The sequence below is a fragment of the Athene noctua genome, chromosome 7 (assembly GCF_965140245.1).
Source record: "Athene noctua chromosome 7, bAthNoc1.hap1.1, whole genome shotgun sequence".
In the NCBI taxonomy this organism is placed as follows: domain Eukaryota; kingdom Metazoa; phylum Chordata; class Aves; order Strigiformes; family Strigidae; genus Athene; species Athene noctua.
The window spans coordinates 28,590,284-28,613,517 of NC_134043.1; the positions used below are offsets into that span (position 1 = coordinate 28,590,284).

General features: G+C 43.6%; 1 protein-coding gene across 1 annotated transcript in view; it reads right to left on the bottom strand.

Moving 5' to 3' along the window:
- Window positions 1–3,633: 3,633 nt before the first annotated feature.
- Window positions 3,634–23,234, bottom strand: part of TRPM8 (transient receptor potential cation channel subfamily M member 8) — a 52,739-nt gene continuing 33,138 nt past the window's right edge. The window contains exons 18-26 of the mRNA XM_074910271.1: window positions 20,788–20,879; window positions 19,660–19,801; window positions 17,895–18,066; window positions 17,475–17,652; window positions 13,204–13,394; window positions 10,829–10,928; window positions 9,228–9,261; window positions 7,212–7,298; window positions 3,634–5,804 (exon numbers count right to left, since the gene is read on the bottom strand). Of these exons, the coding sequence (XP_074766372.1) occupies window positions 7,248–7,298; window positions 9,228–9,261; window positions 10,829–10,928; window positions 13,204–13,394; window positions 17,475–17,652; window positions 17,895–18,066; window positions 19,660–19,801; window positions 20,788–20,879 (960 nt within the window). The 3' untranslated portion in view covers window positions 3,634–5,804; window positions 7,212–7,247. The remainder of the gene's footprint in view (window positions 5,805–7,211; window positions 7,299–9,227; window positions 9,262–10,828; window positions 10,929–13,203; window positions 13,395–17,474; window positions 17,653–17,894; window positions 18,067–19,659; window positions 19,802–20,787; window positions 20,880–23,234) is intronic.

Consider the following 23,234-nt stretch of genomic DNA (forward strand, 5'->3'; position numbering starts at 1 on the left):
ATGATTCACCCTCGCATCCCTGCGACTCTCCATCCCATGCCAGGGCCCCTGTCTCTGGGGACAGAGGTAGGACATTTCCCCAAGAAAGCAACTTATACCACAAGGCATGGAAGGCATCCATCACGTTAGGGGAGATCTGAAGGATATCTGAAGGAACGTGACGGTGTTTGACATGTATGTACCCATGCAAATTTAAAATCAGCTGCCTCAATTTCCAGGACAACCTAGTCTTGACCAGCATTCACACGTGGATGAGGACTGCTAGGAGGTTTTGCTGGGACCCAGGGTGACAGGACTGGCTGTCGTCTAAAGGCCAACTTGTGTACATGTAGCAGCTCCTCACATACCTACAACAGTCCAGTGTCCTCCTGAAACCAGACAAACCCTCTCATGTCAACAGAGAAGAGCAAACAGCATTCAGCTCCTTTCAGGATGTCTAAGCTGTATTTGATCAAGAACATACCCTGATTTTAAGGTCTGCTAATGACCAGTAGTAACAGCTGCCAAAACCGCCTACCTCATTCTCCCCAAGATGAACAGAAAGGGCCAATAAGCTGGAAGCTTTGGGAGCCAAACCTTCCAACCCTTTCCTGAGGCCAGGAACACATCAAGATCAGCTGCCATACAGAGAAGGACTCTCCAGGGTGCAAGGCCCATGTATCTCCACTTTGTGCTGGCTCTGGGCCAGAGCAGCTTCCTACAAGCAAGAGTCCGTAACTAACTCTCCATCTGTCTGCAACCACCTCCATCTGCACAGAAGAGGCGGCAAAAGCTTAGAGAGAGATCAGGCACTAGAATACCATGACACTAAATTTATGCATCTACAGCTTAGATTAGTGTGTAAAGGATGTAAAGAGCAGGATAGATCCATCAGCTCTTGGGGCACAGCAGCAAAAGCCAGGCAAATGCATATTGCCATGGATTAAAAAAGCCTTAGTAGATAAAACGTGCATAAGCATGTGGGTAAAATGTGCCTTTTAATTCACAGCCCTCACTGCTGCACTGGGCCCGTGGCCCACGAGCTAGCCAGCCACCATGACAGCGTATTTAATGTTGAATAATTCACTGCCAACAAAGCAGCCATTCCCCCTGGCAGGATTTCTTTTGTTGTGACAGGGGTCGTGTGTCCCCCTTGCTTTGGGGCTCTCAGCTGGACCGAGATGCTCCTGCTCAGACCTCAGCTGAAAGGTGGGTGACAGACCCTGCTGGCAGGTGCTGGGGATGGACCATGTTTAGAGCTGGTCTCTGCAGCTGCAGAGAGCACCCAAGACTTCTCCCCCTGCCCCTCTCTGAAGTGTAAACAGGCCAGGAGGAGTGGAAGGACCACAGAAAGATCGAGAAGAGTCATCTGTACCTGAATCACTGGGAATTTTTTGGGAAGCAACCCCCTTCCCTCCAAAGGGATTTACCCAAATTAGTAGTTTTCTTGGGGGAAACAAACACACACTTAAAGCGTGCAAGACTGAATTACTTATGGTCCTTTCAGAACAGGCATTCTAGTTCTTACTTCTCTAAGTGTGTTTCCAGGTGTAGGTTCAGACTTAAAGCCCCAGGCCTGCTACAAACACAAGCTGGCTGCTGTCTTCTTCACACCTCTGAAGTCCTGCCTCCAGTCATGAGAACAAAACCCATCTGTTCTCAGCAAGAGACCAGATCCCTGTTCCTACAGGATGCTCTTTTAAGCAATATCCAGGACTCTCTGCTGTGCATATAGCATTTTTCGTGCTTGCTCTGAACACACAATGGAGCACAACCTGGCTCAGATCCAGCGTCGGCAAACCTCAAATACTGGTGGGGAGGAAGCAGCAGCTGCCCCTTCAGCTGTTTTGCAGTGATGTCTGAGACAGACTAGAAAGGTCCTCTACTTCTGGTCTTGTTTTGTTTGATTTCTGACTATGGCATGCAGGGGTTGGGACTCTTGAATTGTGGGGACCAGAACTGGACACAGTATTCCAGGTGCTGCCTGACCAGCGCTAAGTGGAGTGGGATGGTCACACATCTGTCTCTGCTAGCAATGCCCCTGCAGATGCAGTTCAGGATCCAACCTGCCTGCTGCTGCAGCAGCACACCACTGACTCACGTGCAGCTTGTTGTTCACTGGGCCCCCAGATCCCTTTCAGCAAGGCTGCTCCCCAGCCACTGAGATCCTGACTTGGACTGGTCTTTTTGGTTAATCTGTCCCAGGTACCGGACTTCACACTTGTCTTTGTTTAAGTTCATACTGTTCTTGCTCACCCACTCTTCCAGCCTGCCCAGGTCTCTCTCCCATCCGACATGTTCACCTTGCCACCCAGTTTGCTGGCATCAGCAGACTTGGTGAGGGTCCTTTCAATCCCATCACCTGTGATGTTGAACAGCATGGGGGTGGGGGGTTGGGGCAATATCGATCTCTGGGGATCCCACTCATTACGCCCCCCTCCATGAGTGTGACCTGTTGGCCACTTTTCTACCCATCTCACAGACCATCCACCCAATCTGTTTCTTGACAGTTTGTCCAGGAGAAGGCTGTGGGAAACAGTGTCAAACACTGTGAAAGTCCAGGTAAACAACATCCACTGCTCTCCCCATGGCATCAGATGTTAGTTTGGTGAAGGTGATCAGGTTAGTCTGGCATGGTTTGCCTTTAGTAAATCCATGTTGGCTTTTCCCACTCACCTGCTTCATTTGTTCATTAGTAACAGTTTCTAGGATGATTTGTTCTATTACTTTCTCAGGGACTGGAAGGCTAATGGGCCCTTCTTGTAGATGCGTATGACATCTGCCCTCTTCCAGACATCAGAGACATTCCCTGATCTCCACAACTTTTCAGGTACTATAGATAGAGGCCTTGCAACAATATCAGCCACTTCTCTTAACACCTTGGGGTGGATTCCATCCAGGCCCAAAGATTTATGTGGGTTGAGCTCTTCCAAGAGCCTGCAGACTGGCCCTTCCTCCACTTCTGGTGGGTTGACACATGCTACTTGATCTTGTGGTCTGGTGTCCTGCTACACCAGTAAAGACAGTCAAAGAAGGTATTGGGCATGTCTGCTGTCTCAGCATTATTAATGACTAGCTTCCCTGCCATGTTTAGTAATGGGTTTATGTCTTTCCTTCGTTTCTGCTTTACACTCACATATCTGAAGAACCCTCTCTTGCACTTGATATCTTCGGCCAATTTTCTAGCTGAGCCTTAGCCTTCTTGACTGCATCTCTGCCTGCCCTAGCAAGGTTCCTGTAGTCCTCGATGGCTATCTGGCTGCCTTTTCACAGCCAGTATTCTGTTTTTTCTGCTTTTAAACACACTCAAAACTCATCGTTAAGCTAGGGTAGTCTCTTGTTCTGCCTTCTTTATTCCCCTTTGGCTGGTGGAGGGGTGGGCAGGAGATGAAGTAGCAGTTATTCTCAGCAATGAACACCTAGGAAATACGCAGAGAACAGCTGGAATAAAGCTCCAGGACTTCCTTCTGCAAGGCCAGCAGCCCCTTGCTCGGCAGCCAAACCCATCTGTGCTCTGTGGGCACTGCCAGGCTTGGCGAGGGAGAGGAACCTGGAGAAAAGCCCAGGGGGCTGCACGCCTGTGGGAAGGGAGCATGTGTGGGGTGCAAGCCAGCAGCGATGGGCTGCAGTGGTGGGCAGGGACAGATTCCAGGGTTTTGAGTTTTCAGAACATAGTTCCAAGTTACATTCACCATTTCACAAGAGAACAGATAACTAGAGCTGCTGGCAAGTATACTGAAGGCTTTATATATGAAAGGAATGAACTGAAAGCACAATTTTCACATTCACAGAGAAATGACATAAGAAAAAGTAATTTCTAGAAAGGAAACTTATCTCAATAGTTTATGATGCAAGCTAACTGCCACGGAAGTCAATGAAAGCCTGAGTCCTTTATAAACTTTTTAACAAGAAAACACAAGTATTTCCACACATAAATGAGTAACACTGCTATTGGTAGTGCTGTATCCCCCAGAATCATGTAATGAACGGCATACAGTAAAGTTAGGTCACGTGAAGCAAGAAAAAAAGAGCAGTAACCTTTCTGATAAAGACCCCATTACAGTTTTTCCCTGTAAAACTATTCCATTTTCAGCTATAAAGACAAGCAGAGCAGCAGCTTCAGTAAATGATGCATGCATGTGCTGGCCTCCTCAGTCAGTAAGCTGCACCTCAATCAGCTGCATCCTAAAGCAGAAACATTCCCCACGTACAACAGCACTTCATATCCCTGTACTGAAGCCAACCACACAGAACTGTCTTGTCTTGTCTCCACCATCTTGGACCAACATGTTTCCACAGCAGACAAGGACTGGAGCATGCTGTTGTGCACATAGGCAGGCCTGCACACAGGCTTTGGTTTCTAGCAGGCTAGATGGCTGTCTTTGCTTGCACTGGCCAACGTGACTCACCTGGGGTGTATTCTGCTTTCCACCTACTCATCTGGACATCTCATGTGGCACCCATGTAAGCACCCATATATTCCACCTGACAGCCCTCAGACTAGCTGCCAGTCATGGTAAAGTGTATGGACTACAACAGGGGAGGTTTAGACGGGACATTAGGAAAAAATTTTCAAAGAAAGAGTGGTCAGGCAGTGGAATAGGCTGTCCAGGGAGGTGGTGGAGTCCCCATCCCTGGATGTGTTTAAGGGTTGTTTGGATGAGATGTTGGGGGATATGGTGTAGGGGAGAACTTTGTAGAGTAGGGCTGAGGATTGGACTCGATGATCCCAAGAGTCTTTTCCAACCTGAATGATTCTGTGACTATGATAGCTATTGCCAGGCAAAAGGAAAATACCTAAACCTTCAAAATCAAACATCTTGGGAGAGCGCTCCTAGACACTGGGGATGAAGACAGATGCAATGCTTTGCAAGGTAAATAAATGCCATTTGGAGAGTGTTCCTTTCAGTTGGTAGGGCACCCAGTTATACCACAGAAAATGCCACAAAATTCAGCTGCTATTTTAGACAGAAAGAAAAAAGAGCAACCTCACCATATCAAGCATCACAATATTGAATGCTAAGCAAAAATCTCTTCTCCATTTCAAAATGCAAACATCTGCACACAGCATTTGCAATGCTCCAAGTATACATAATAGCACTAAAGAAACAAGCAAGAATTGCACATGAGGCCTTTGGAAACACTTTCTAGATGATGAATTAAGTCTCTCCCTTCTGGTGCTGTAATAGTTGAGCTTCTGCATTGCTGCACAGTTCCAGGTAGAGCAGGGAGAAATCCACACTGTTCGTGTAGAGTCTGAGATGTGGGTGCGTGGTTGGACCAAAGGCTGTCTTTCCTCCGGAGGGTGATGCTGATACACATCATATTCTGGCATGTCAGCATTACAGACTTCAGCAGGACTGACAGACAGGCCATGCAAGCAACAAGCTAGATCTGGCTACTACACGAAGAAGAGAGAAGGGAGACTGATTCATTAAGACAAGCAATTAGTGGGTAAAGGAAACCCAGGAACAGACCCCTTTGAGTGAAATTGAAAAGCAAAGTGATTTTTGGCAGCAGCAGCAGAATCTTTGGAATTAGGAGTGCTTTTTAACAGCAGCTGACAAGGACTAATTGCTGCCATTGAACATCAGGGGAGATGAGGAAAAAGGAGAGCTTGGGTAATGTGGGAGTCCTGCCAGGAGATAAACAGTCGTCTTAATGTTTTATCATCTTCTTGCAACAAGCAGATAGGGCTGTTTGATAAAAAAAGAAGGAAAAAATCCTAGTAACTCCTGCTGAGACACTGACGCTCTGTTGGATCAGTTACCATTCGCTTGGTGGTTACTGCCAACTCAGAGAAATTATTCTTGATGAATCAGTACCTGTGTGAGCAAAACAAAAATTTCAGAATAGAGCTCCTAGCCCACCTCAGTGTTTTGTGTTCATCCTCATGACATCAGCTTGGAAAACTGGACGGCTCAGGATCATGGAGCTCTTTGCAGCACCTGGCCAGAACATGGTGTCTCAGCAGAGCAGCAGAAATACTAGTTGTCAGGAAGTGAAAGTAAGAGAAACACCTGCATCAAAGTACCTGGAATGGCCAATCCAGCATCTTAAATTGAGGATGGTCAGCACAGATGCAAACACTCCCTTTCAGATGAGGCAGTGTAATACACACATCTGCTTCCTGCGAGACACTAACCTCTCTGTTCACACCATGATGGACTGCCAAGGCTCAGCTTCAGAGTCAGGACAGCTCATATGCAAAACAGCTTGATCACAACTGGGATGCCATCTAGATAGTCTACCAGGCATAAACTGGAAAGGGACTCCATCTTTTCAAGGCACGCGTCTATAGTGAGAGGTGGTTTCCGCAAGCTCTATCATAAACAGGTATCATCTTTGCCAGGCTGGATAACCATAAGATATCCAGTTCCTCCTGTCACTGTTCCAAACACTCTCCAGCCACTCCATCATCTTCCTTGAAAGTTAATGCTAACACTGGGTGCTGTGCCCAACAGAGGCTTCACTGCACTATTAACAGCAAGGGGATTATTTCAAACATCTCTCAGACAACAAAATGCCAGCTATTTAATATTCCATCTCAGACACTTTTCTGTAGAACTGCTGTCTCATCGGATTTTCACCCATTTTGTGCCTGTGTAGCCAATAACTCCCAGGTAACTGTAAAATTAGCATTTGTTCTTACTGAATTGCAAACTATTTTTCAGCCAGACTGCAGCTACCTTTCATCTGAGCTGGCACTGTTTTGAGCGGGGTTGGACTGGATGACCTCCAGAGTTCCATTATTCTAGAGCCTGCAGTTTTTCATATAGGACACAGGAAGGCTATAGTGATCTGCCATAATGCCCCACTTTGACAGTGGGAAAATAAACCATATTCCTACCTACAATTCTGTCTTTTCTATTTGTTTTTATGTTCTTCAGACTTAAAATGAACCAACTGTAGAGGATCCAGCACAGCAGCTTGTAATTTTCCAGAGGGCCTCCAGCATAAAGACAATAACTTTGGGTTATTCACAGATTTTCAAATGCAAGGCAACAAAACAAGATATTTTAAACTGTGCCAAAAATGGTTAGAAATATCAGAGAAAATTGTATTTTTCAGAAAAAGCAAATGAGAAAGAGAATTTAGCTTTTATTTCTTTTTCAGCATTAGACAACATCAATACATGCATCAGTAATTAATACTTCTGGAGACATACCGATTTAATATCACAAATGCTGATAACTTATTCAAGTCAGAGAATGGATTTAAAGAGGGCTTACCTCGCTCAAGTAGCTGCTCTTGGATTTCAGCTGCATTCATTTGATTTTGCTGGAAATCTCTTTCAGAAGGCCTTTCAAATCAGAGAGCTTAGAAATTTAAAAAAAAAACAAAAAACAAAAAACAACAAAACAAACCCTACTTTGTTTATGTAAAGTCAATCTAACTCATTTCAACAGATGATCACAGCTTGGGTGAAGGGAGAGGAAAAGAACAAAACAAGCAAGCAGTATTAACTACTTTAAAATAGCCTAGAACATACACAACCTAGAAAATACTGCACAACAGGCGGCATAAAACCCCTTATTTGAACTCCTGCTTCCCTGGCTACCCTTGTGGACAGCAGCCACTACTTCAAAAGCAGTAACTGCCTGCTTTTTGTATTTAGTAGTCACAATGTGGTGGCAAGTGAAGCAGTGTTAATGTTGCTTTTCACAGGAAAGCAATGCTGATAAGCAGTATGAGTAACAAGTAATTGTCTCTCCAAATATTATATCAAATGCAACAGTGCTTGAAAGGACTCTCCCAATTACAATTTTCATCAATGCAATTAATGCTGTGAGCCCTAATGCAAGTATATTTCACCTAGTTAACAAGCAGGCATCATGACAGCTACAAGCTCCCATCTATACTCCATCTCCTTGTGCTCCGTCAAAGTAGAGGTTGGAGTTTTGTGGAGACTGGAGTTTTGTGGAGCATTTATTCTGACACTGGAGCTGCCTTCAAACCCTCCCTGCGCTGTAACTGAAATCCATTATTTCTTGGGACATTCGTATCATGTTTAAAGAAACGTTTACCCCGTGATCGAGGCTCATGCCTAGGACTCAGTTACATTCTCAGACTTGTTTTTAGGACTTCGTCTCAAGTGAGAGCCAGTGAGATACCCCTGGAGTGCTTTGCTATCAAGGGCACTACTCCTAAGTATTGGCCTCAGTACATTTCTGTCACTAAGGCTGAAGGCATGAACAGACAAAACAGCTTGCTGTAAGCTACTCCCTCACAGAGTAAGAGGCACAATCTGGGTATTACTTTTCAGTAGATAATTAAGGTTAACATATTTTCTTCCTGTTTCAAGAGGACCATCACTAGACACAGACTTGATCACTCACCATTTCCATTTCAATCTTGAAAGCAAGCTAAATTATTTAACAGCAGTCAAAAGAAGTATTTTGAAGTATATGCGGGCCTTTTCACCCTTGGACTTCTAAAAAGTTTGTTCCTCACACCAAAGCAACTCCTCCGCTTCAGAAGCAAAATACATAATTCAATCAAGCCTCAAAAAATACCCATTGTGAAGGTCTTTTCAGTATCACAGTAATAAAAAGTATACTTGTATGACAATTCTGATTGTACTCTCTAGAAGATTGCTAGCTTTATATTGCTTCAACACAGGAGGTTTCTGTGAATCAGAAGAGAACTGGTCATTTTAATTGTATTATGATTAAGGGTCTTCCTACCCTGCAACACATATGGAGCATATCTCTGTTTACCTTTGTTTACCATGCCTGTGCTATGTGAAGCACCACCAGGCTTGTCACAATATATCTTAAATGCCACATCATTTTATAAGCAGAGGTAAAACACCAGCAACAAGTAGGATTAAATACCTCATGCCTTCAGCACTAGAAGTTAACTAGACAGAGCCCATGTTCGAGAAGGGCATACTCTACGTGTATAATGACCTTTCTTCCCATCGGTGTTTCGTGGGCCTGTTACAAAACTGCAATATTCTGCTGTGTAAGACAGAAGTTATTTTTCTTCTATTCCATTCAATAAGGAATACTGAGAAACACTTCCTCAAGATACTAAGTATCTTTCTACTTCATTTTCCATCATAATATGAAGCTACATATCGAATCAAAGGTGCAAAGGGGCACAACAAAAAAGCTCAGTTAAAATGGGGTCCTGGCGATAGTAGCAAAGACTGCACGTGCCTCTCAGTGATGTTCATTGTCCTTGTGGACCACTACCTGCTTTACCAGAAGAATATTCCCCAGAGCAGTCTGAAACACAAGTACCTTTGCATCCAGTTGTCTAAATCGATGCACCATCCTGAAAATAGAAAGAGGACACAGAGTAGAGGACTGAGTCTAGGTATTAGAGAAGCCTTGGCTAACCATCCCCTCTTTGCAAACCTGTGCAGCAGAAGTCTATCTGGAGCTAAGAGATTTAGTCCTCACCTTTGGCCAAAGAGTGGAGCTAAGGCAACTACAGACACTGAAGTTGTCAGAAGACTGCCTTCTGTGCATGTAGTCAAAGGCCAGTTACAAACCAGATTGTCTGCAGACCCCCCTGCTTGGGAACACCAGTGTTTCTTCCGCCCAAGAAGGCAGGGCTGCAAGTGGTTTGGCATTGGTTTTATTACACGTATATTAATTAACATATGAACTACTGTTTGTGCTGCGCTATTCCATTTTCCTTGTCAAGATGCTTCTGCTTCCAGTATAAAAGCTATTTTTTGGTATTTGTTTGGCTTCTTATCCCATGCTGAGTGCTTCTGGGTAGTCTTAACATAAACACTTGTGGACAGCAATGTCCACAGCAGGGGCAGAGGAGCACGGAAAAGTCTGGTCTTTCCTGCCCATTCTTATCAGCTCTTCCCTTACATTTGATTTAGGGAAATACTCAAGCTGCTGGGAACTAGCTACAAAATCAAGCCATCAACACAGCAGGTTACTGTTCCGCTTTCTACCTTTCTTCATATTTATTTTCTCTTATACTGTTACTCTGAAAACACTGAGACAGATCCCAAAGATAAAATGTCATGAGCTGGCAGTCAAAGAAGAGCAGTCCAAGTCACCAAATGTCAAATACCATCATTCCAAGTAGCATCTTCCCCTCCCCAGAGATCTTTCCTACTCATGCTATTAAGTACAGTCCTCCATATAGATTAATGCTGTGGGAATGCTTGATATTCCAGATTTAACACTAAGTGTTCTCTACTAACTGCATAAATCATAGAATCTTGTAGGTTGGAAAATATCCTCAAGATCATTGAGTCCAACCATAAAACTGACACTGCCAAGTCCACCACTAAACCATGTCCCTAAGCTCCACACCTATACATCTTTTAAATACTTCCAGGGATGGCAACGTCACCACTTCTCTGGGCAACCTGTTCCAGTCCTTGATAATCCTTCTGGTGAATAAATTTTTTCTAATATCCAATCTAAACCTCTAATGTTACAAAACTAGTCAGCTACAGCACTGCTTTCCATGATGAGATCTCAAAACACTATAGAAGACAACGTTTTCTCCTCTGGTGGAAAAATGCAAAGACTCAAGTACAGAAAGGTGAAATTATTTGAGAAATACCGTGACAGACATTTGGAACAAGTGTGTTTAACACATCTACTCAGCTACTGTGTGCATAATGTACCATTATAACCCTTGCAATATTGGCATCAGCATTTTACCAGCCCAATCAACTATTTCTGAAGACAGTCTGCAGCAGCGGACAAAAAAGCCATCATTTTATTTAAAAAATAAAAAGGCACATTTATGCTGAGTTTATCTATCTACCCATTAGTTTGTAAACATTTAGAGCTGCTGAAAACTTGTCTTCACTCAAAATATTCAACAAAGTTAAAAGAATGAAGACAAAGAAGGGCGGACGTACTCTTCTGATGAATCATTTGCTTTGGTATTGATTTTGACAAGGTAATTTTCCTTCATGACAGCTTCCCATGCCAGAATTTCATTGTCCTCATTTCTGGAGCCTAGAAAATGTATGTGAAAAAGAACAACACTAGATTCAGTTAACTTGTCTTTCCAATGCTAAGATGCAAAAAAGGCTGGGTTAGTGCTTGCATTCAGAGGCTAATGATTCCCTTCTCTGCATCCAGTGCATTTGCAGTCCCACTTCCCACCTGTGACAACACTCTGACAAACATGACATTAATACATTCTACTGTATGCTCCGGACAACCAGAGTTTATTAAAGAAAGAAAATATGAACAAGTTCCAGAAGTCTTTCTGGAAATTTTTGAGTAGTGGTTAACATGAGTGCTTTGTGAAATGGCAGCCACTTCAACAGGCGCAGGACATTCCAGAAAGTTCCTGTCTGGATTTGAGTTTTCCATTTGCTTCTACATTATCCCACACTGGATCATTAAGTGTAACATGTGATATGATCTATGTTGTATGACTTATCAATGAACTAAAGCATTTCAAATTGATGAAGCATTGTCTTCTTTAAAAAGCATCTCCTGTTGATGCTGTAAATTAAAAGGTGACACTGAACAAGCCACTCTGAGGCATCTAATTCTTCCAGGATAATACTTCTGCATTTTATCCTCTTCTAGCAGGACAACACAAACCACATAGGTTTTAATTAAAAAAAAAAAAAGAAAAAGTTAGCTGAGGCAAAAGATACCTACAGCTGGCAAATGACTGAAGTCCCATTTCTTCTACCCGATGTTCCTCTGACCTCATACAGCCTCAGTTGTTCTCCAGATACCAACAAGCATTTAAGCACCCAAATCCCAACCATAGGAGTTACGTGGGGAAGACAGGATTTTGCAATAGTCAACACAGAGTGCTTTCTCCATGCAGTTCTCAGTTTCCATCACTGGATCAATCACAATATTCTGGATCTAATTAATTCTTCTATTTGCTTTTAGAACTGCAATATCAACTTGCATCACTTGGGCAGAAATATCTGCCATTAAACAACCTCCCCAGCAAAGAAACCAAACAGTGATTTGGATAGCCAAAATGATTTAGTCAGTGCTAAGGAATTTTATACCCCAAAGCAGGCATCTGTCTCCTAAACTAATAACAAATCCAGCCTGTGCTGCAGGGCAACAGTCAGGTTGCTGATGGATGTGAATAAATTTGTCAATTAACTCAACTTAATCCTCCCTCATCTGCTTCTGAATGGCACTTAAAAAAAAGAGAAAACACTCCATTTGTTGGGGTGGGGAAGCTTTTTAAAACAATTCATATCTGTGCCCTCTGACAGAGTAAATAAGGAGAAAATAGCTAGAGGACTGACTCAGCCACTCCTGCATTTTTGAGGCGATTTGCCCATTTGGTCATACCCGGAGGGCCAGAAGACTATTCTCTTTCGGTCAGTCGCTAGCGCGCAGAAGGGCCTCTGATGATGATTGCCCTCTACTAGGCTGCCCTAGCAGCTACTAGCTGTGTTAGCTAAGAAACTGTAATGTAAGGACAGAAAGAAATGCAACTCCAGCAGGCAGAGTGGCAAGCAGAGACTGAGATCACCTCTTGTACTAGTTACCTAAACATTCATACCATGCAAGATCAGGGATCTCTGCCACTTGGTAACAGTGTAGGAGGGACGCACTACCAGATACTACTGAGAAATGGGACGGTTTAAATTTTTCATACAGACCATGAAGATGACTTACAGCTGCTGCAGGCTCTGGAGGAATTCATTCAGTGCTCTAATACAAAAAAAAAAAACCTTTCAAAGCTTTGACGCAGCATAGGCAGAAATGCTAGGATTAATATTTGAAGATTTAATTGATTTACATACACAAAGTAATTCTGCCTCAAAATGGCTTGGACAAGAAAGCACTGGATAATTCTGCATAGTACTCAAGTAGAGCAGGTCTCATGGTAGAACATAAAAGCTCTCTAACCTGACCAAAACCAAAGCTACTGGGGGGTGGGGATCACAACAATGCTCAACTGGAGTTTTAGCATAAGGAGGTAGGAGTAAAATTCCCCATATCCCAGAGAGAGTACACATTGAGTTCTGAAGGAAGATCATGGCTGAGAAGCAACCAGGGGCTTTGATTTGAATCTCACTGAAAAGATTTCCAGCAAAATAGTGGATCTGCATTTGACAGAGAACATGAATGAGCTGCTCCTCATTACCAGCACAACCCCTCCTCCAAGTTCTACATTGCCCTTGAAAATTTTCCACCAAAACACTAACTGCCTGGTTGAGCACAATATGCCATGGAAGAGTTGCAATGCACCTGCCACAGAGCTGACTTTTAGGCAGTAATGAATAATCCAACTCACAACAAATAGATGGCTCTTTACTTTCCTTCTTACAGCAGCATTTGAAAAATTTCCTCATCACCATATATATGTAGGCAAAGATGACAAAAGGGAAGGGGATAGTCAAGCGACTGCAGTACTCTTGGACCAAGAAGTAACGCTGGAACTTCCACACCTGGTCGTTGTTCTCTTGTACTGATCCAACAGTGTAACTAACAGGCAAAGAAAGAGAAAATGCACAGAGCATTAGTTATTCAACAGAGAATCACAGAATCACAGAATGGTTTGGGTTGGCAGGGACCTTAAAGATCACCTAGTTCCAACCCCCCTGCCATGGGCAGGGACACCTTCCACTAGCCCAGGTTGCTCACAGCCCCGTCCAACCTGGCCTTGAACCCTTCCACGGAGGGGGCAGCCACAGCTTCTCTGGGCAACCTGTGCCAGGGCCTCACCACCCTCACAGGGAAGAATTTCTTCCTTAGATCTAATCTCAATCTGCCCTCTGTCAGTTTAAAACTGTTACCCCTCATCCTATCCCTACACCCCTTGATTGCGAGTCCCTCTCCCCCTTTCCCGTAGCCCCTTTCAGCACTGGGAGGCTGCTCTAAGGTCTCCCCGGAGCCTTTTCTTCTCCGGGCTGAACACCCCCAACTCTCTCAGCCCGTCCTCACAGGGGAGGTGCTCCAGCCCCTCAATCATCTTCGTGGCCTCCTCTGGACCCACTCAAGCAGGTCTGTGTCCTTCTTGTGTTGGGGTCCCCAAAGCTGGACACATCACTGCAGGTGGGGTCTCATGAGAGCGGAGCAGAGGGGGGAGAATCCCTCCCCTCAACCCTTCTCCTGGGTTGCAGCCAGCACACGGTTGGCTTTCTGGGCTGTGAGCACACATTGCTGGCTCACAGTCAGCTTTCCATCCACTAATACCCCCAAGTCCTTCTCCTCGGGACTGCTCTCAATCCACTCATTCCCCAGCCTGTATTTGTGCAGGGTATTACTTGACCCCTGTGCCAGACCTTGCACTTGGCCTTGTTAACCATCATGAGGTTTGCATGTCCAACCTCTCCAGGCTGTCCAGGTCCCTCTGGATGGCACATCCCTTCCCTCCAGCTTGGTGTCATCATTAAACCTGCTGAGGGTGCACTCAATCCCACTGTCTGTGTTTCCAACAAACACATTAAATAGCACTGGTCCCAACACCAACCCCTAAGGAACAGCACTTGTCACTGATTTCCACTTGGACATCAAGCCAATGATTGCAACTCTTTGAGTGTGACCATCCAGCCAATTCTTTATCCACCAAGTGGTCCATCCATCAATTCCATGTCTCTCCAATGTAGAGACAAGGATGTCATGCAGGTCAGAGTCAAATGCTTTGCACAAGTCCAGGCAGATGATGTCAGTTGCTCTTCCCTTACCCACCAGTGCTGTAACCCCCTCACAGCAGGCCATAAAATTCATCAGGCATGATTTGCCCTTAGTGAAGCCATGCTGGCTGTCACTAATCACCTCCTCATTTTCCGTGTTCCCTAGCATAGTTTCCAGAAGCATCTGCTCCATGATCTTGCTGGGCACAAAAGTGAGACTGACTGGCCTACTCCAGTAGGCCAAGAACTCCGTCTCAGTCAAGTAACACAGTGTTTCTCTTTATTATACTAGGGTATGTTATCCTGGACCTGTTAATTTTTACTGATTAGGAGGTTATTGAGTTTATCCTCCTTTTTTAGGGAGAAATTTGAAAATGTGAGGAACGAAGACAGTAGAAAAAAAACAAAATCTGAAGTTACGAATAAACTGGAAAATCTAGGAACAGGGAGAAAATACTCCACATATTTTCACTACCTTAGCTCCAGGCAATTTTTTTCCAGCCTAGACACATGAGAACAGGATGCTTCTTTGCAAGATGCTGTGTCTCATTAATTCATCAGCTAACTTCTCTCTAAGCAAAAAAACCCACCTAAAAATAGAACATTTACAAAAAATGAAAAGGTCCTGAGATTTTTAGTGGAGACATTAAAAATGCTCCAGGCACGGATCAAACCTACTCTACTAAGCGCTGTACGAACTTAACAAAGCAACAACCACAAGAGCAAACAGCTCACAGCTTGCATGACCTTTCATTGCTGACATTAAATAGCAGATGAGTGCTTCCAAAATGTCTGTGTTGAGATCCTAATGGATCCTTATACAAGATAAGCTAAAATCTTCACCTGGTGGAAATTATCTATTGTTTTAGAAGATAAATACAAGCCTGAATTTCAGAAATATCTAAAATGTAATATTCAACTTTTCAGCATTTCTTTGAATGCAAAGAAAAAGTTATATACTCTGTTGCTAAAATTAATGTATAATTACAAAATACAGAGACACTGATTGGACTAGTGTCTAATAGTCATCATCATTATTAAAGACTGACAAATACTGTATACACACTAGTCATAAGAGGAGCCATCACAGATTTCACACATTTCTAATGGTATCAAGAAAAAACCCTTAGGATTGCTCTTTGCCCACTGAGCTTCCTGACTTCAGTACAATTCAACACTCCTGCTTAAGTTGTTCATCTATTGTTAAAATGAACTATGCAAAGCTCTGAGAGTGTCATTAGAGAATTCATGCTGGGTCCTTCCACAAAATAAGCTGAACTGGCAAAACCTAGGTTTTTACTGGCATAACTGTATAAATTGGAGCATTTACTATTAGGTCCTTTAAAATAAGTGTTCTAACAAATATCAAAGGCTTCTAGGGCAGACCTGGCTTACTGCTATACTTTCCTTTATTAATATAAATTGCTTTCACCCTTTCTAGTGAGTATAAGCATTGTCTTCTGTCCCCAGATCCTGTGCAGGTTAGGAAAACATCGCTACAATAAATAGATATGCTGCACCAGTCCTAGCTGCTTTGCCAAAAATCACATTTCTGACTGTCTTTGGAGTCCAGCTCAGCATGGGAAGAAAGCTTCAGAGCAGAGGGGAGGGCAGATCCCAAAGCTGAGGCGTTCTCGACTCATCACACTAATACATCTCATCTCAGGCCAGTAAAAATTGGCACTGACATTCATAAGGGAGATCCTCTCAAGGCAAACCAAGAGTCCTCAGCAGTTCCTGTAAATACTCTTGTTGCCAAAGCAAATATCTGCCAAGTCTGTCACTGCCAAAGTACCATCAAAACATGCAAAAATAAACAGAGCGGACCTCAAGAATGATGCCCAGGGGTTGTAAGGATTTTTGTTAGGCTGCAAGGAAGTGTAAAGCAGAAAAGAAGCAGGGCTGGGAAAGAGAACAGAGACGTAGCACCGATCCAAATGTATTTACAAGTCAGAAGTGAGACAGGAAAGCAACACACTCCAGAAGTCTAATATGAAGGACTTCCCATTATTAACTAAACTCTGTGTCAAAGCCTGCAGTGTAAACACCAAAGATTTCTGGAAGAAGCTCAGGAAACTTTTCCCTGAGGACCAGTTGTGGTTTGCTCTTGCTGGTCCCAACACAGTCAATATATACTTGATAATGTGCACAACAGCAACTGTTTTTATTTGGCAGATCATTTCTATGTGATACAGTCAGCAGCTACTAGCACCACATTTCAGATGTCTGATCCATCTACATGGTATAACACCTCACAAGATGCCAGAATAGGCCTCCTGACCGCTAGACCCACAGACAGATAAATTACCATACAAAAACAGAGGTGACAGCATTTTTCAAGAGAAAGTCCTTTTGTATGTCCCAAGGAGACATGGCCCATTGCCTGTGGTGTAAGTCAGAATAATAAATATCAGGTCCACCAGAGCAGTAACACACCCATCATCACCACACAGCAGTTCTGGTTAATAGAACCAGAGTGTCATGCAAAGACTGGAGTAATAACTTGTTTATTCAGTCTAGCAAGGTCAATTGTGCTACAGCTCACGCTTGGTAAAGCACTGACCCAGCTATCACCCCTTGTGTGAACCACAGGCATTTGTACTAGGCCCAGTGTGCAAAGTATGCTTAGAGAAGTAGTAAAAGGACAGGGAGGAATCCCTCCCCAGGACATTGCACCTGTTTTGATCAGACAGCTATGAGAAATGCTGAAAAACCTCACCTTTGTTCACCTTCCCACACCACACCCCTAATCTGAGAGATCTGTTTCAAGCTGGGAATCCTGTCCAGATTACTCCCAGCAATTCCTCTGCAAAAGACACAGGCAGAATCCATGGGCTGGCTTCCTCCTGTTTTCCAGGACTTCATTCCCTTTCTCATAGGGATATTGATCCAGAGATCACAAGCAAGGGATCGCTCCTGTACTACGTACCCAAACATGGCCACGAGCAGGTTCACGAGGAGGATGTTAGTTGAGAGCATGTAAATGCAGACAAGGGGGATGGTAATCCACTCTGGGAAGCGGGGTTGATTGTTGGCATCCAGCTCCACACACAAGGGCTTGGACTCATTCCCGGAAAAGGTGCAGCGGTCAAAGTTGTAGGTGGTACCTCAGAGGATGAGAGAGGAGAGAAAAGAGAGTGAGCCCTCTCCCCTTGTTTCTGTTGGGCCCAGCCCCAGGTACTGTCACTAACCACAATATGTGTGGCCTCCTCCTTCCCCACCTCCCCATCAGGCATAAAACTGTGCCTTGTTGCTGCTTGAAGGAAAGAGTTCAATGTAGGACTGGACAACCACTGAAGGTACACAGCCTTCCACCTGCGCAGGAGAGCTTCCACCAGAAAATAGGTACCATCAACATCATCAGGGTACTGGCCAAACATAGCCAGGTATGGCTCGTAGATGACAGATCGAAATATCCATTCCCAACGGTGTTCATTCTTCCTCAAGATGCCTTGCCTGGCCACACCAAAGGCCACCATCCACACAGCAAAGAGAAAGAGGAAGAAGAAGACGTCTATCATCTGAAAAAGAACAACAAGCAAACACATCAGTGCCCCACTGCATCCCTGTTGCAAGGCAAACACATCTTTTTTCTCCCTGATTTGATACTTGAGTGCAGAACAAATATTAGAAAAGCCTACACAGTCAGCACCAGCTTAATGCATGTTTCCAGATCACCATTTCATAAATTTACAGTCACCAACACACACACACACGAATAATTGACCAGTCCCATTCACAAAACTTCAGAAATCTTTACACAAGCAGAAAACTAAGGCATGTTTCAGAATACAGGGTATTCCCCTGGCATCAGACAAAGGTCCACCCACAAAAACCAGGCCACTTATAAAGACTATTTATGCAACAGCCATAGCTGCAGACCCTGCAGCCGAGTGTCGGGTGAAAGCAGCCACTGTTTCTGAAAATGCCACCTGGGATGGCTTCAAACCAGCGTTTATAGTCCAGACACTCTGGCTAACGGTTTCATGAATTTCTGGCTCTTAACAATATACAGATAACTGAAGATTGGCAGTATCCCAGGTGAGCTTTCCCATTTGTTGTAGATCCACCTCCTCCTGCCCTTCCACTAGCCCCAAGCATCTTTATTATTAGACTTACTCAGAAACTCATTCCCTTTTGAAGAAGGCTAAACAACAGAAAGATGTACAGGAAACAATCTGTGCTGTTGCTACCATATCATAAGGCACTCTAGGATCAGGTAATATCTAGACTTCAGCTTTGCAGCAGTGCTACAAGGCAAAATAAAGGCTTTCTGGGTAAGCTGCAGACCACGCTATTACTCCTATTGCCACCACCTAGCTGGTTTTTAAATTCTATCTATGCTAATGCTTTGCTATGGCACAAGACAACCCAATCACTGCAGAAATGCACGAAGATGAGGAAAACCTCTCCTAAGGACATCTAGCAATACTCACTTCAATGCCCTTCAAGTGCCATTCCCCACATGCTCTCCATGTCGAGTGCACTTCAAATCTCTTTTCTTTGGAGTATATGTATGTGTGTGCAGAGGTATCACTGGAATGAAGATTCAAGCAGACATACTCCAGCTCTCCAAAGGCCCTCATTCCCATACCTACAGCAAGCCATATCTTTATTATAAAGAACCCCACTCTCTTCTTATTACCTTTCCCAGTCTGCTAGCAAACATCCCCTCCAGCTACAAAGGACAGAATCAGCCAAGGCCACACACCACCCACTTCTCCAGTTACTTGGGTGACAGATATAGTGGAAGACAGAAATCCTTCTCCTATACCATTTATCATCATTGTCTTGTTTGGGGAATGCTCATGTGAGCAACAAGACTGATGGAATATACCACTGAAACATATGAGACATGGAAGACAAAAGCTACCAGGAAACAAATTTCCTCTTCTGTTCTTCAGCCTGATCTTTATTCTCTCTCAGTGCAGTGGCAGAGAAAGAGGCCCTGCTCTTAATTAGGTCCTATTTAAATCTTAATTAATCCTGTTTAGCAGATTTAAGAGGAGAGAACTTGCTGCCATCATCAGAATGGTGGTGATTTTCACTCTTGAGGAAAAACAAGGCATCACATCATTTATTTAGATTCTCTTGAATAGCTGCCAGAATCTTACCATCCTCTGCAGCATAATAATTTTGGGCCCCAGATTCCTGCTAACTGTGAAAATATGGATCAGCCTCAGAGTAAAAACTATGTAGTCCAAACAGAAAATGACTCTCCCAGAATACCAAGAGCTTTCATCAGATGAGTGAAGCCTGATGGAGACAGTAAAAGGAAGAGAAGCATTGGGTAAAGCATGCAGAAGTCAGGTAAAAATACACTGAAACACTGAAATAGGGAGTGAAAAGTGAGTAACTGGAAAACAGCACAGCTATCCAGAGCCCCATACCCTCTCCACCTGATGACAGGTGGTAGAACTAAAGCACACCTTGTTTACACCCTTCCTATCTTAGCTACATCATCCCTGTGTCTGGTCTCCCCTCTAAAACTACTAACAGCAAGGAAATCTTGTACCTTTAGCTATTCCCACAGCCCTCCAAAAACATCAGTGCAATGACTGCTCTGCTGCACTGAGGCAACAAGAACTAACTTACAGTTGACCGAACAATTACACTGTAAAATGTTTCCATCATTTCTTTGTCATGGTTGTTAACTCACCCATTCATGTAAAACAATTTATGTGAGCTAATGACATTCTGTTAGACTACTGTAGGTACAATTACAGTCCCCTTAAAAACAACATAATAAAGCTCAAAGAGTCCAGATTACCATACTAGAGTCAATAATAGGAGCCAGGAAAAATCACAAAGAACTTCTGACTCTGTGAGATATTAACCATTTTACCCTGCAACTTTGATACACTCTATACAGCCAGTCTTGAAGGCATTGTCATGAAACCTAAGCCTATTTCAATCACCTTCTTTTAAACCTAAGCATTAAGAAGGGCTGTCCTGCTGGCCCAGAAAGATGAGTTTAGGAAAACCACCTTTGACTCCAGGGATAGACTCAACTTCCATTAAACAAAAAAAGAGAAAGCATTGCATGCAAACATTCCCTAATGACTTTATTTCTTTATTTGCTTTTACAGATTTAGAGTCAAGACTTGGAAGAATTTGGGGCCTTCATAAAGACCAGGTAGTTTCATGAAAAACATTGTTTCCCAAAATCTCATTACAGGTTGTAGTCAAAATCCCGAAGAAAGCAAAGCCATAACATGGCCACAGGAGAAGATACTACTCACCTGAACACAATCCCTGCTATGAAGTAGAAGATTGCTAGTGTATCCATAACATTCCACAGATCTGAGAAATACTTACTGCCATTCATGTACCACTGGGAAAGAAAAAGTGCAGAAAGTCACCACACAGTAGCGGCCACTGACATGGGGAGCTCATCCATCTTCCCCTCATCTCTCCCCACTGGATGTCCTCTCAGGTAAATATTACACCCACTGCAACAGTAAGGATTGTTTCCTTGCCCAAATTTTTTGTCACAGATAATAGGTACACCAGAGTTCAGACTGCTTTTAATTTCTCCAAAATGAGTATTTTAAATATACCCAAAAATTACTGGTAACATGTTTTTACTGTTCACTACCAATAGGACTATGGATCAAGATTTTCTGTAGGGCTCCTTAACACATTTTCTATTGCAGTCCAGATGTCCTAAGCTAATGGTCTTGCACTGGGACCAGTTAAGCAGATCAGTGACACCAACACTGCACCACAGTTGGGCTACTGTGCTCAAACAACATAACCACACAGGTCCTTGTGCTTGGGGAGAGGAAGGAACAGTCCTGACGAGCTGAGATCGATATACTTAGTGCTCACATGCTGATGGGTAGATCATAGTATGCTCCAGCAGAACTCCTGCCAAATGGGTCAAAGGAGTCTTGAGGTGACCCACTAAGAGCAGATGAAACACTGGGGGGAGGCAGGAGGGTCGAGTTTTGGAGCAGTTGAAGTATTCCGGCTCATTCACGGAGCTCAATTCAGTAAGCTGTCCCTGGCTACTCGCACATGCTTTTGATCAAAGATGCAGATTTATTTTATTCTTTTAATTACCTAGTGCTCTATTTCTGAATTGCAAGTCTAGTGAGAATCTCTTCCTGCTTCCAGACTGACTGGTACTGCACCCTGGATCCAAAGTTTGTGCAAGAACCAGCCTCTGGTTCCAATTCAGGACAAGTAGCTTAACTGGGAGAAACCTTCACCAGGCCTGAAGAAATAGACTGAGCCCCTGATCATAATTCTTTTTAATTTTCATTGAAATAATCAAAGCTTAATAGAGTACTGATCAGTGAATCTCTCTAACTGGCACATCCAAGGAAGGCAATTCTGCTCTCGGTACTTTTACAGGAAACAAAGATCAAGGGGAGTTTTCTTCTAAATGCAGAAGCAGCTGTAAGTAGAGAGACCCTCTTTGGTATTCCAGTTGCACAATTGGTGCATTTTCTTCACATGATGGGACACATTGCTAAAGATGGACAGTTGTGTCAACTACCAGGGTGTCAGGCTCAAGATATTACCAGACACTATTTCAGCATCTTGGGACCCCACACACCTTTCTTACTACATAAGGTACCAAAGGTTGACCTTGCTGAGTGAGGACAGCATGTCTGACACCCATGGCATTGGGTTGCCTCTGTCTAGTAACCCCCTAAATCAAACATAAGTTGTCTTGCTATACATGACAGTGAAATGGGGTTTTATGTGAACAGCTAGACACATATGGTCCAAATGTCTTTCACAAAGCAATAAGGATATCACTGCACTACAGCTTTACTAAATGCAGTGGGTTTAAACATGATGCCCCTTCTATTAATGGAACAATTGTGAATGGAGGAAAGGAAACAGGTTTTGGTCTAAAGCAGAAACAGAGAGAAAACAGAGGCAGATGCATGTAAACAAGTGAGAACCACAGACTGAAGTGCAGTTCAGTCCTTCAAATATCAAGCAGTTCCCACTGCTAAGACTTAACAGGCATGGAGGTTCTGTCCAGATTCCTTCTCCATTTGAGAAAACGGGGCTTTCCTGCACACCCCACAAATCTATCCACTCACCTGACTGGAGGCTACATCCAAGTGGCTAAGAAGATAGCAGGAAAAAGGCATTTCCGATTTCACTACTGCCAAGACAGCTCTAAATGGGATATGAGAAAGCAGCTCCAGCTAGTTAAAAATCTCTAGGACCATCAGAAGTGAAAACAGGGCTGAGCCAGTATCTTACTGTTCAGATACAGTTCAGTTCGCCTGATCTGGAGCAATGTCTAGTAGCCATCACTTCCACAGACACACGACTTTCTAATCAGGGCTGATTTCTCCCCAAAACTAGGTATCTGACTGCAGCAGCTACCGTGGGACCCCAGACAACGTTACTCTTACTTTTCATTTGATGTGAAAACAAAATCTGAGATATCCCTCTTTTTTCTTTTTTTCAAAAATTATTAAGGACACAGATACTATTCTGACTGCAGAGTTAGACTAATGCACACACAATCTATCTCAGAGGAAGCCAGGGAGAAAGTTTCCTGAGAAGCTTAGAGGATTTGGACACTGCTCCTTAACAAAATAGGTCTGAAGCCAGGACACTGGCTTAAGATAACTTTAAATCTTCAATAAAGTCTCTGTTTTAGCTGCCTCCACTCCCACAATCTTGGTACAGTCTAGTTACCAGATATTAATGGGAT